The sequence below is a fragment of the Parasteatoda tepidariorum genome, chromosome 6 (genome assembly GCF_982258835.1).
Source record: "Parasteatoda tepidariorum strain Cologne lab strain chromosome 6, Ptep-v5.0, whole genome shotgun sequence".
Classification (NCBI taxonomy): Eukaryota; Metazoa; Arthropoda; class Arachnida; order Araneae; family Theridiidae; genus Parasteatoda; species Parasteatoda tepidariorum.
Window position 1 is genome coordinate 1051604 of NC_141760.1, and position 12269 is coordinate 1063872.

General features: G+C 29.2%; 1 protein-coding gene across 1 annotated transcript in view; it reads left to right on the forward strand.

Moving 5' to 3' along the window:
- The window catches only part of LOC107442962 (uncharacterized), a 29338-nt gene extending 19708 nt beyond the window's left edge, over positions 1 to 9630 (forward strand). Inside the window, exons 6-7 of the mRNA XM_016056674.5 lie at positions 6762 to 6851; positions 9437 to 9630. Of these exons, the coding sequence (XP_015912160.3) occupies positions 6762 to 6851 (90 nt within the window). The 3' untranslated portion in view covers positions 9437 to 9630. The remainder of the gene's footprint in view (positions 1 to 6761; positions 6852 to 9436) is intronic.
- Positions 9631 to 12269: the final 2639 nt, after the last annotated feature.

Below are 12269 nucleotides of genomic sequence, written 5' to 3' on the forward strand. Positions count from 1 at the left end.
TTAAGAAATTTAACAAGATTAAGGGCATTTAGATTAGACCTAGCTATTATGCAGGTCCTGGGAAGATCGCAATGGGTATCATATAAGATATTAAAACCTTTAACATTGAGACCCATTATTTTGCCCTTGCGGGTCCAAGGCTCTTGTATAAGAGCAATATCAAGTTCTCCATCATTCAACCTTTTGGCCATAAGGCTTGAGGCAGCAATGCTATGATGGAGATTGATTTGACCAACCTTGATTGTAGCCATTGGTTAGCAGTATGAATGAAACCAGAATGGCTCCTATCCTGGTTATTTTTTGGAAGAAAGATCTTCCTTTATCAGCTCCATTGCTTCATCAATACCAAGCATGGAAGCTGGTGAGTCAGGTTGTAATGTTACGTCTGACCCAGAGTCCAACCCAAGCTCTGAAAAATCAAGAGCCCCAATTGAACTTACCTTGGAATCAGGGGAAGTTGCCGGCCAAGGTTCCTCCTCCTGTTCCATGTCCTCTTGGACATCAGGTTCTACAGTGAGGTCCGATGTTGTTGGAGCCTCAACTGCTTTTTTCCTGTTAGGATCGTGGATAATTTTAAAAACTCCACGATCCACTCCAGTCAGTGCGCAAAAGTTAGCCCTTGCAATTGCTTCAGCGTCTTCAGGCTCCACCTCAAAGATCCATCTAGAGGTGCCAGGTCCCACAGCACTTTGCAGAACCCTCCACCCCATCGACTTCAACCCTGGGTTTAGTCTCTGAAGACGCCATAAAAAGGTGCTCTGGTCAGAGAATTGCTCCTTAGTTTTAAAGGCAACCTTCACGGGCTTGGGAAGCTCGTTTGCCCCTATGACCTTGAGCTTAATGTTACCCAAGGCTTTGTTGTTAAAGTGGTCTTTAATCCACCCAACAGTAAAGTCATTACACTGTATTACCAGCGCTCCTCTTTGGAGGTGGTTGTTATAGATCTCGGGCATTCTTTCGCCACCAGGAATGGCGTCAGTCTGCTCCAAGATTTCCTTCAAGATGTTATTTGAGTTTTCCAGAGAAAGCTTGTCCGGAGGAAAATCCTCCAGGACTATAGCAATCTTGGTAGACCCAGTTGCACAGGCAAAAGAGACCCCAGATTGGAGGCCCCCGGTTGGATCCCCCTCTCCAGCTCGGCTATCCCCACTAGGGGGAACCACTCCGCTGGATTGAGCTTTCCTCCCAGGAACAACATCCTCCCTGGGCTTCTTTCCGGTTTGGGTTGGCGCATTGGGAGAGGGTGTTGCATCAGAAGACCTAGGTCTCTTAGCTCCTCCACTCGCCGCAATGGCCCTCATTTTTCTCAACTTCTTCTTCCGGCTCTTGGACAGTCCAATGGTACCAGACACACTGTCCCCCGAGTGCCTCTGGAGACCAGAGACTTCTACAGAGGAAGGGCCTGAACCTTTGGACGCCTCACCAGCATCCGAAGCAGACTGCAAAGCAGCGGTATTAGCACTGGGCTCACCCGAGGGCTTACCATATGCTACTGGAGACTGTATTACACTTTTCGAACAGGAACCTCTGCCTAATTCCTGAACGCATCCCTTGTTAACCGGCGCGACGGATGATGCCGTATCCAAGGTTAACTTTTCGCTCATCATGTTGTTTGCCTGCCATTTAGTTACCCAGTGAGGGGTATCCAGGGGGCACCACGTGGAGGCGGCAGGCATTACCCCCCTTCCGATGCCTTAGTGGTAATCTTTTTCTATTTTGACAAAATGATTCAAAATGTTTTGTATTTTTAACTTTATAAAATTCTCCAAAAATTAGTTGGTTATGATTTAATAATAATAGATTTTATATCGTACTCTTTATCAGTTCTTTTTCTTTCCCAATCGCACATTTTTTTACAATCACTAACAGCAATGTTTCTCAACAAATTGTTACAATTGTTGCATTAATACTATTTTTCTCTACTTTATTTTACCGTTTATAACTTATTTTAATTTAAAAAAAAGTTTTTTTTTTTAAGAACTAACTTTACAGGGATGAGATTCTTCTGCGGATTCGTGGATTTCCGCTTTTTTTTTAGATTTTCCCCGCTAATTTCCGCGGAAATTTTTTTTGAACAAGTTAAAATATTTTATGAGCAATTTAATTTTCCGCGGAGCGAAAGCATTGAAGTTCTCATTCCTCCCTCTGAAGTTTCTCAAAAAATCATTTCCTTGGGATAAAACTGGTTGACCTTTATGCAGGAATGAGATTTTTTCGCTTTTGCCTTTCGAATTTCAGCCTTTTTATCAAAAACTCGGATTCTCTAAAAGTTTCGTTCTTGTAAATAAATATCCCGCTTTTTTTTTTCTTTGAAAATTCAATCGTTAAAATAAAATAATCATATTTATTTACAATTTTCAAAGATAAACAGAAAATTCAAACTACATCCTAGCTGTCATTATTTATGTAATTTTTTGGCTTATATTTTTAAGGATTTTTTAAAGGGTCTATTAAATATCAGAGAGAATAAATGTCATACGGGTTTTTCTGCTGATACTTTAAATCCCTTTCCGTATTTTTACTTATTTTAGCTATTTTCTCTTCACAGAAAATAAGATTTTCCGTATTTTTATTCGTCCGCCGGATAGTTCGTATTTTTGCAATTCAGACGTTGTGACCCTGTTGTCTGGCGTGAAAGCAAGCGAAAATAAATAAATAAATAAAATAATAGAGGTGGATTTGCGGTGAAAATATTTATTTGCTCATTCAATTAATCTTGTAAATTTTTATTTATTATGTCTAAACAAAAACAATACAAACAAGCCTTTTAGAAATCCCAAGTCCAGTCTCTCACGATTTTAATATCAATCATCGATTTTCGTGTTTACCTGATTTAAAAGTTGCGCAATGCGATTCTTATTTACGCTGTTTAAACATCGTATATTATGATTCTTAGTTACGAAATTTAAAAATCCAATATCGCGTTTTGTATTTATGCATTTTTAAAATCGCGATTTTATTATGAAACATCGATTCTCGTATTTACCTGATTTTTAAATCAGGAACGTTGAACGTTGCGATTCTTATTCAGGCGATTTAAATATCGTACATTACGATTCTTATTTACGAGATTTAAAATTCCAATATAGCGATTTATATTTACGAGCTTTTAAAACTCTATATAGCTATTCGTATTCGCGCGAGCTTAAAATCCTATGTCGTGATTCGTTTTTGCGGTTGTAATATCAAACATTGATTTTCGTACTTATACGTGTTTTAAAAATGAAATAAGACTATCCATTAATTGAAATGAATATTTCAAAATGGATATTTAATAGTAAAAAATATATTCGATTCTTAGCAAAAGTTTATTTTTAAGAAATCTATCATCAAATTATTAAAGTAAAGAAAACTTTATCCCACAAAAGTCATTGTACACTTTCAAAAATTTCTCCGCCTATTAGTAAATATTCTAATTTTCGTTCAATTAACATTTAGTCGAGTTTCCTTTCGCATCTACAATAGCTTTCAAAAGTTTGCCAATAAATGTAACTTTTTTTTTTTTTTTTTTCTTTTTTTTTTTGTCGGGTGAAACTTGAGCAGAATATTTTTTATTAAATTGTACAGAAACTTTTACAACACTCAATTGTGAGTTTATGAGTTTTTCCTCAAATTTTATAATTTTAATCTTTGATATGAAGTCCTTCTTTTAAGCATTTTATCACATATTACAGTGCAATAGCACACAGTAAACTAATTTAGCAATATTCATTACTGATTTATCTCTTATGATGACAAATAATCAACTTTCAAATCTGGTCTATTGTTTTATTACGACCACGAGCCGCTTTTAAATGATAAAATAAAATATTACAGGAATCAGCATGCAAAAGGTAAAATATAATTTTGCTATCATAAGTTTGTTACTAAATTGCAAATGTAAATAAATAAAAAAATTAATGAAAAATAATTAAATAAAAAAAATAAAGCAATTGACGATAATTCTAATTCTAAAATCCAAAAACATTTAAGTGTAGAATGTCTTTCATGGGGTAAAATTTTTGTTACTATTTGATTATTGATATCTTAAAAATGAACTTTTTCTTTGATTTACTAAATATTGAACTAAAATGTTACATGCAATTTTGCTAAGAATAGATTATACATCTTATTATCAAATACCCATTCTGAAATATTCATTTTAATTAATGACTTTTTATTTCCTATTTCAATAAAAGTTATAAGTGAACAAACACTTTTGGGAGCCATTGTAATTATAAACATTTATTGATCTATAATCACTTGCAACGGTTTTATTGGTCATTCTGTTTTTGCCATTTGATAGGTACACTTTGAGCAAAAACTACTTAAAATAACACATTAAAAAAATTTTAATCAATAAAAACTATATATTCTACAAGCTAAATATATAATTTTCTCCACATGTCTTAATTTTTTAAAAATGAATGTTGTACCCAAACATTAAAAAATAAAATTAAAAATAAACAAAATCTTGCCAAATTGTCAAAAGAATTTATTTTTTCAAGATATGTTAAAAAAGTAACATTTTGAATAAAATATTTTATAATATCGATACTTTTCTTGTACACATCCTACATTTTATAAGAAAGAGAAAAAAATACAGACCTGGAAATTTTAAGATTTTTATCTGGAAAAATCAGGGAAATTTGAAATCTGATTTGAGTGGCCATCCTGAATAAAAATAATTTAAAAAAAACATACCAATTTAATTTTTGTAAAGTTATCAAGAATTTACTGTTTTAATTAAAATGCTATTCATTTTTAACATATCTTTGACCTAAATATCACATGATTCTTAAAAAAAAAAAAAAATCAATAAAAATTACTGTGAAAGTTTAATCTCGTAAGAAGAAAAAGAGATTGTGGAGAAATGGTGCCAAATGTGGTAACCATTCCATTATCTTTCTCTTTTGCAACCCAGCTGTTTCAGACAATTTTGAAGCTGTAGTCGTAACTCTCTAACTAAGAGTTAGATATTAGGAACTCTAATGTCATAAGGTTTTTTTTTAATAAGAAATCAAACCATTTACAATATTTACACTATTTTGATTAATATTAAATTATCTGCGATAAATGTAATCAAAATTTTAATGAACTAATAACTGCTTTTTTTCCCCAAACGATACTATACTATTTATAATTTAAGATCAATATTACTTGATATATTAAAACTGATCAGTTTATTTAACAGATTAAGAGTTGTTAATTGTTATAAATCTAAATACTGATATTAATTTTTTTGTGCCACAATTCATGCAGTTTTTTTTTTTTTTTTTTTTGGCTTTAGTAAAACTAAGCTGGTTGCCAATATTTGTATGATTTCAACATCTTAAACTCTTTTCGATTCTCCATATTTGTTGCTAATGCTTATATACGTACAGTGAACTAAAACAAAAACAGAACAACCCTAAATAACTTTTGATCTGATTGCATTTTCATGTACTAAGACTCAATCTTAAAGGTTGGGAAGACTCACTTTAAATATGCTAATTAATTAGTGCAGACGAGCAGTTTTAAATTACGAGATCAGACACAAAAATGTATTTTCCTTGAATGTACAAAAATGTACTTTCCTTGTACCCTTTTTTTTGACGAATTATGATTCCTAACTCACAAAATGTGGGAAGGGCAAAGCCGCAATCTGGGAAATAGGCTCCCAATAGTTATGCCAGAAGAGCAGTCAACACTTTAATAACTTAAATGTTAATTTTATTAATTGCTTATTTCATGATGCCTGAACAAATTTTTAAGTGTTGTTTTGAAAAGCTTTTGCACACAATTATAAAATTCGTTTATCCAAAGATTATTCAGTGCAAAAAACAATTTTTAGTTATTTATTATTTTATTTAATATTAGTCAAAAGATTATATGGAGTAGGTTATACAATTCTTTACATCACTATAAAGAATGTAATTTTATGTATGGCAAAATATAAAACTACAACAATATTGATGGAATAGTGCTTGTGAAATCAAATTTTAAATATACAACTTTAACTCAGAAACTATTTGACCAATTTTATATTTGGCTGAACAAATTATATTCTTTACAGTCTTATTCATTCAAAACTGAAGAATCATCTTTACAAAACTAGTGTTTTGTTATTGCTTGTTTCAGGAAGAATTATAAAAATAATAAATTCAAATTAATTTTACACATAATGAACAAGATGATTGTTAAATATGTTTTTACATATATATGTAAGATTGTTTTTGAATTTTTAACAATAAGTATATAAATCAAGTACTGGATTAATTACAATTTTACATATTTTTAGTTATAATTATTTAATATTTGTAAAAGATTATGATATTCTAGACCATGATTTTGGACAATTTACAAAAGGGGTTGTTTTTAACATGATGGTTAAAACCAGATAAAACTGTCAAAAACTTACCAACCTTAATTGTAGTAGTTATCTTTTTTTATTGTCTTTAATTAATTAATTAATTTATTATTATTATTTTTTTTTTTCAATTCATATTGTAATATACTAACTTTTCACATATTAAATGGCATGCTAGCAGTAGCTGTTTGTTGACTATGAAATCTAACTAAAATGTTTTGGTTTCATCATTATCTGTAAGATGCTTTTATTTTATGTTTTTCAGCTGTGTTAGTATTGCACTTTATTTATATGCTATAAGGGAAAAGTACAAACTGGTAATTAGATCCAGATTAGCTTTCACTGTTTGTTTTAATAGTGAAACCAATCTGGATCATCATTAACTGAAAATGTGATGTTAAAAGTTAATTTTAAACTATCTGTTTATTTTTAGGTTTGCTGTAGTGAATTACAGAGAGCTTTTGAGGACTTAATTGAAGAAAATAGAAGATTAAAGAATCTTCTAGCTCAACAAAAAACTTAAGTATATTGCTAAATTTATATTAAGAACTAAAATTAAATAATTGTTAGCAGATAGACTATTTTAAGGATGATAATACACTAAGACCTCAATACATCATTCTTGCTTCTTTCATTTTCTCGTATCTCTTCCTTTGTTTTAATAGCCCCATCGCAACTGTTGTTCTAATAATTTTAATAATATTTGCTCGTGAAAATTAAAGTTTCTTGTGTCTAATTGAAAAAGCTTATTGATTTTGAAAAAAAATTGTATTTTGGAAGAAAAATCTGTTCTATTCTGCTTGATTTTGAAAAAGCAAGAAGGGATCACCGAGTTTAACCTTTGGAAGAAAGAAAATTGCAATCTGAAGTAAATTGGGAAAAAAAGATACAGAAGAAAGATTACAAAACTTCATGCCCGAGTTGTTATGGAAAGTCTTGATAAAATATTTTGGAGATAGCGGAGCAAATGGCATCCCTGCGTATAAACTCCATTTTTATAAAATATAATGATTGCATAGAACATGAACTAATAAATTAAGTATAATGCATTTATTAAAATATTTAGGAAATAATTACTTACTATCAACAAAGAAAATTCTTGTAGTACACGTTGCTCATTTAAATAGTTGAATCAACTATAAAAGCCCAGAAGCTGTAACAATCTGATCTGGATTATAAAACTCCGAAATAGACTTTAAATATTTGATTTTTTGAATTAAATTTTGAAAAAACGACTAAAACGAGCAGATTTTTTTTTTATATGAACTTGAGCACCTAACAACTCATACTTACGTCTGTTTTTATTTTTTCAATATAGTTGGGTGTATTCATTATTAAATCGTGCCATTGCTTCAAATTAGTTGTCGAGTGAGGCAGAGGCTCTTCCTATTTCACAGTTTTGTGGAGGAGGCTCCCACCATAAATGGTAAAAATCTTTTGTTGTGGAAGGTAATTTACAATGGGGTTCTATTTGAAATCTATTCAACAGATTCGAAAAACGAATTTCTAAGAACCCCTGATAAAATTGAAGATTTGCAAGCATTTTACTGCAGAATAATCAGTCTTGACTAAACTGAGACACCCCATGGTTTTCACATTTCTATGTCCTCTGGTCATTACCAAAGAGTTATCTCTGTTTGAAGGGGTTCCATCCGTTCCCTCACTGCATAATTGCCCATTTAGAATGACTACATCCACGCAATGTGATATGAAGAGAAGGAACAAATTGTTTATCTTGTACCTTTGCTTGTTGTGGGAAAATAAATAAAATAAAGATGTATCTGGGGATCATGGATTCTCTGAATTCTGGTCTTTCTTTCAAACGTTGTATGCTTTTTTTTTTCAAAAATCCTACCCTAACTTTAAGAAAATAAATAAATAAAAAATATTTAAAAAAAAACTAACATTTCTAAGTAAGGAAAAAAAAGTTGATGTTGATCAATTTTGAGCCTTTTTGAAACAAAACAAGGCATTTGCCATACTTGTCGTTTGCCACTGTTATATTATATTTTTTGCAATTAAAAAAAGCTCTCTGTATATCTAGCTCGTGCTTAACTATTCAGTTTTTTTGTCTCTCCTGAAAATTAGTTTTGTTGGAGATGGCCGGTATTCAAATTCATTGATTCAATTATAAACCACATGCATGTGAAGAATCGTGTACCTCTCATTTCAAGTAGAAGGTCAAATCTACATGTATCTCAAATCCTATGGATATGCAATGCCATCTTGTGCCAAAAATTATAGTTTTTAAAAGGTTCCAGAACATTTTTACAAATGTTTCGCAACCTATTACAATACGAGACAGTGCTCTAGTATTGTTGGCTAGAAATCAGATTGTTTCGTCTTAGCTTATATAAAGTTCTTTCATGCTGCCACACAAACAATTGGTGCATTCTGCAAAATATATTTGATGGTAGCCTTCCTTAAATCTCAAAAAGAAATTACACATAATTTGGTATTTACAAATTATGAAACAAAGACCTAGAAGTAGAATATGACTGCATCACAAAAAATTTAATTTTAAGAAGAAAAAAAAGGGGAAGAAGAATCTTCACAAAATTCTGAATAACTTAACTGAATCTTTCACTAAGCTTTAAAAAGTAATCCTTTCACGAAATGAAAAAATATTTTGTTAGTAAAATTCATGATTGATATTCTGATTGCATTCTTACAGCTCAAAAACTAATTTTGCACTTAAAATGTGCATTTTAGCAAAAAATTTTAACCAAATCACATTTAAATAGATCAAAATGATTTCATGTACAAGAATATTTTCTAAGAATCAACAATAAGCAAAATATTTTACTATTTCGGTTTTCTACTGTTTATGTAGTTGTACATAAATGTGGTTTTGGACAAAAATAATTGTTTGTAAATACCAATTCAAATTCTAACCAGTATGCTAACACCTAAAAGTATTGATAAAACTGGAACAAAAAACATTTTTTTTTAATAATGAAGTAGAAAAAAAATGATGCATTATATTTAAATGTGTTTAAAAAACTCTAATACAATATTATTTTCTATGCTATAGTTATCTGATTACTAATAGATCTCTATTGTACTAAACAATTGATTGTGTATATTGAAATATATATTGATTTCCAGAAGTATTGTTTGCTGAGAAGAGTTGAGAAGAAAAGTGAAGAATATTTTTATTGTTTACCCCAAATACATAAATTTATATGTGTATTTTTTATGTACATTTAATAAAGCATTTTTATATATTTTTAAGTTTTTAAATAAACTTTTACAAATGTATTTTTAGATTCAGAATAAAATAAATTATTTAGCAAGAAAAAGTTACTCTTTTTTTTCTTCAGAATTTAAGATGCTGCTGTTCTTAAAAATTTACTATTTTTAAAAAAACTGTTTATTATAACAATGATAACTGTTTAATAAGTGAAAAATGAAATAATGACATTGTTTCAAAGCCTTTTATTATTCAGTTGATCTATTTAGAAATTGTAAAACTATATTCAACTCTAGTAGAAGAAATATAGTAAAATTAGCAGATTAACAAATACCTATATTTAAAATGAAAATCGTAATAGCAATGCTTAAAAAAAGTGAAATAGACATATTTACCACTTTTTTTTTTTATTATGAACAACCATTTTGATTTTAAAGTATGTATTTAGAGTAGACTACTTTAATCTACACAGATTATTACATTGTAGGCAGAAATGTCAGGAATGACATGACAGGAATGTTTGAAAAAGTTTTTGCAAGAAAAGGAATGCAATACCTTTTGATAGCAATGACGAATCAGAAATATAATTTAACAGTCATTGCTTAAAAAACAATTTTGACGAGAAATTGGGGCCAAAGAAAAACAGCATTAGTAGAAAAACACATTTTTATTTTTTCCATAAAATCTTATTTCCTTCGAAAGTACAGATGTGATACTTTTCTAGAGAATTCCTTTTTTTTTTTTTTTAGGCTTCCATCCTTTGAGTTTTTAAATTAAAATTGTGTATTAGATTACATTATAAAATTGTAATTTTATTGCAAAATCTATTTTTATAAACAAAACTTCCTTTAAAAATCTTACTTTTCAAAGATATCAAGCAGTAACATTATGTATTGCACTACTCATTTTATTTAAAAATAAGACTCAACTATTTTTAAATCTTCAGAAACTTATTTCACTTGGGGCTGTAAACAAACTACACTAAAGGAATTTAACTGATTTGTTGTTTAAGAAATTTTAGGTTCTTTGACTAAATACAAAGGAAGTACTAGAATTTAATTTACAATCCTGAAATTCTATTAGAACTTTCCAACTATTAAAATTTTTATTTTTGAAAATGAAATTTTCAAAATTCAAATCTTGTATGATAATGTCATTTCAAAATTTTTGATCTCCTTACTGTTTAATATGATTTTAAACCAATTAACAATCACAGAATTTATAAAGTGATTGTATTGAGGGATCATTTAGAAATTATTTTTTAAATGTTTTGTCTGCATTCAAAATAACAAACTCTTTAATTAAGAGGACGCGATACCCAGATAAGAAACCGGAATTGGCAAAATCAGAGTTGTAATAGTCACCCTTTGGGGGTGTCGCTTTGAGGGAGGAGTGAATTGGTACAGTGACAGTGATATATGATAGAGGGTCAGTTAAGCTATCCCATCCTTCCCTTAGCAAAACTGAACAATATAAGCATTAGTTTCGAAAAGTGATTCTGGGTACGCGGTCTTTTATTTTTAAACCCTTTCTTAGTTTCGTTGTGAAATATCCAGAATAGACATTCTAACTATTTATTTGTATGTAAATAGGTGTTTACAAGATAATGGGGATTACTTTTTTTTTTAGTATATCTTACAATTAATTCGTTTCAAATTAAAACACCAAGAAGAATATAAATTTTTATTAATGCGTGTGGAATTAATGGAATTAATTAAAGTAACTTAGTTTTAATAATCGGAGCTAGAACTGCTAATTATATTGAGTTGTAAATATATGAAGAAATATAATTATAAAAATTCTGAAAAATACATAATTTATTGAAACGTAGGCAATTTATTAAGTCATAATACAGAATTGAAAAAATTATTAAAACTTATACTAATATAATAAAAAGTTATAAAAATAAAAAAATAAGAATTAATTATAAAATATGATAAAAGAAAAATCAAACGCTTTTTAAATTGCATCAAAGAAAATTTTTGTTTTGATGTATCTTTTTCAAACTTACATTCACCATCCGGGAAAATTTTATTTTCTGTAAATAAGTATAATAATTTCTCAATAAATTTTTTAATTTATTTATATTGCTTTGTAATTTTGCTGAATTACAAATTACATTGTTTTGTATTTGTCTGAGAATTTTTCTCCTTTCATTTTCAATAGTTTAAGACACATACATATATTAGAATATGGGTGTGTGTTTGTGCAAAGGAAAAAGAAAATTTAAAAATAAATATTTCTACACAAAAATAATTTTTTATTTTTTTCCGTTTCAATAATTTTATATTCTTTTCTGTTTCATACATTTCAATCTCCATTTGAATTATTAAAATTTCTGTTTGAGTATTATTTATTTTTGTATTTTAGTATTATTTATTTACTCTCCTTTTTTAAAGCGAATTCTCACCACATGTTCCATATTACTTCAGCCTCAGAAAGATGGAATTCAGATGAAACATCTGTTAGCGTATAGTTTGATAATCAACGAATTAAAAAAAAATTTCCCCTCGATTTTTATTTTTCTGTTATTCTACTTTGTTCTCTAAAGTTTTAAAATTTTGTTTTGATCACATCTTGAATTCTTTACTTTCATTTTAATTGTGTATCTATGAGCACACACCTGTTCATACAGATACATATAAAAGCTAAGAGACACTATATTTAAAAAAAAAAATGGTCATTTTGTTATTTTGGGTGTTTAAATTCAGTGAAGAAAATTTTCTCGAACTACTTTTTTGATGTATG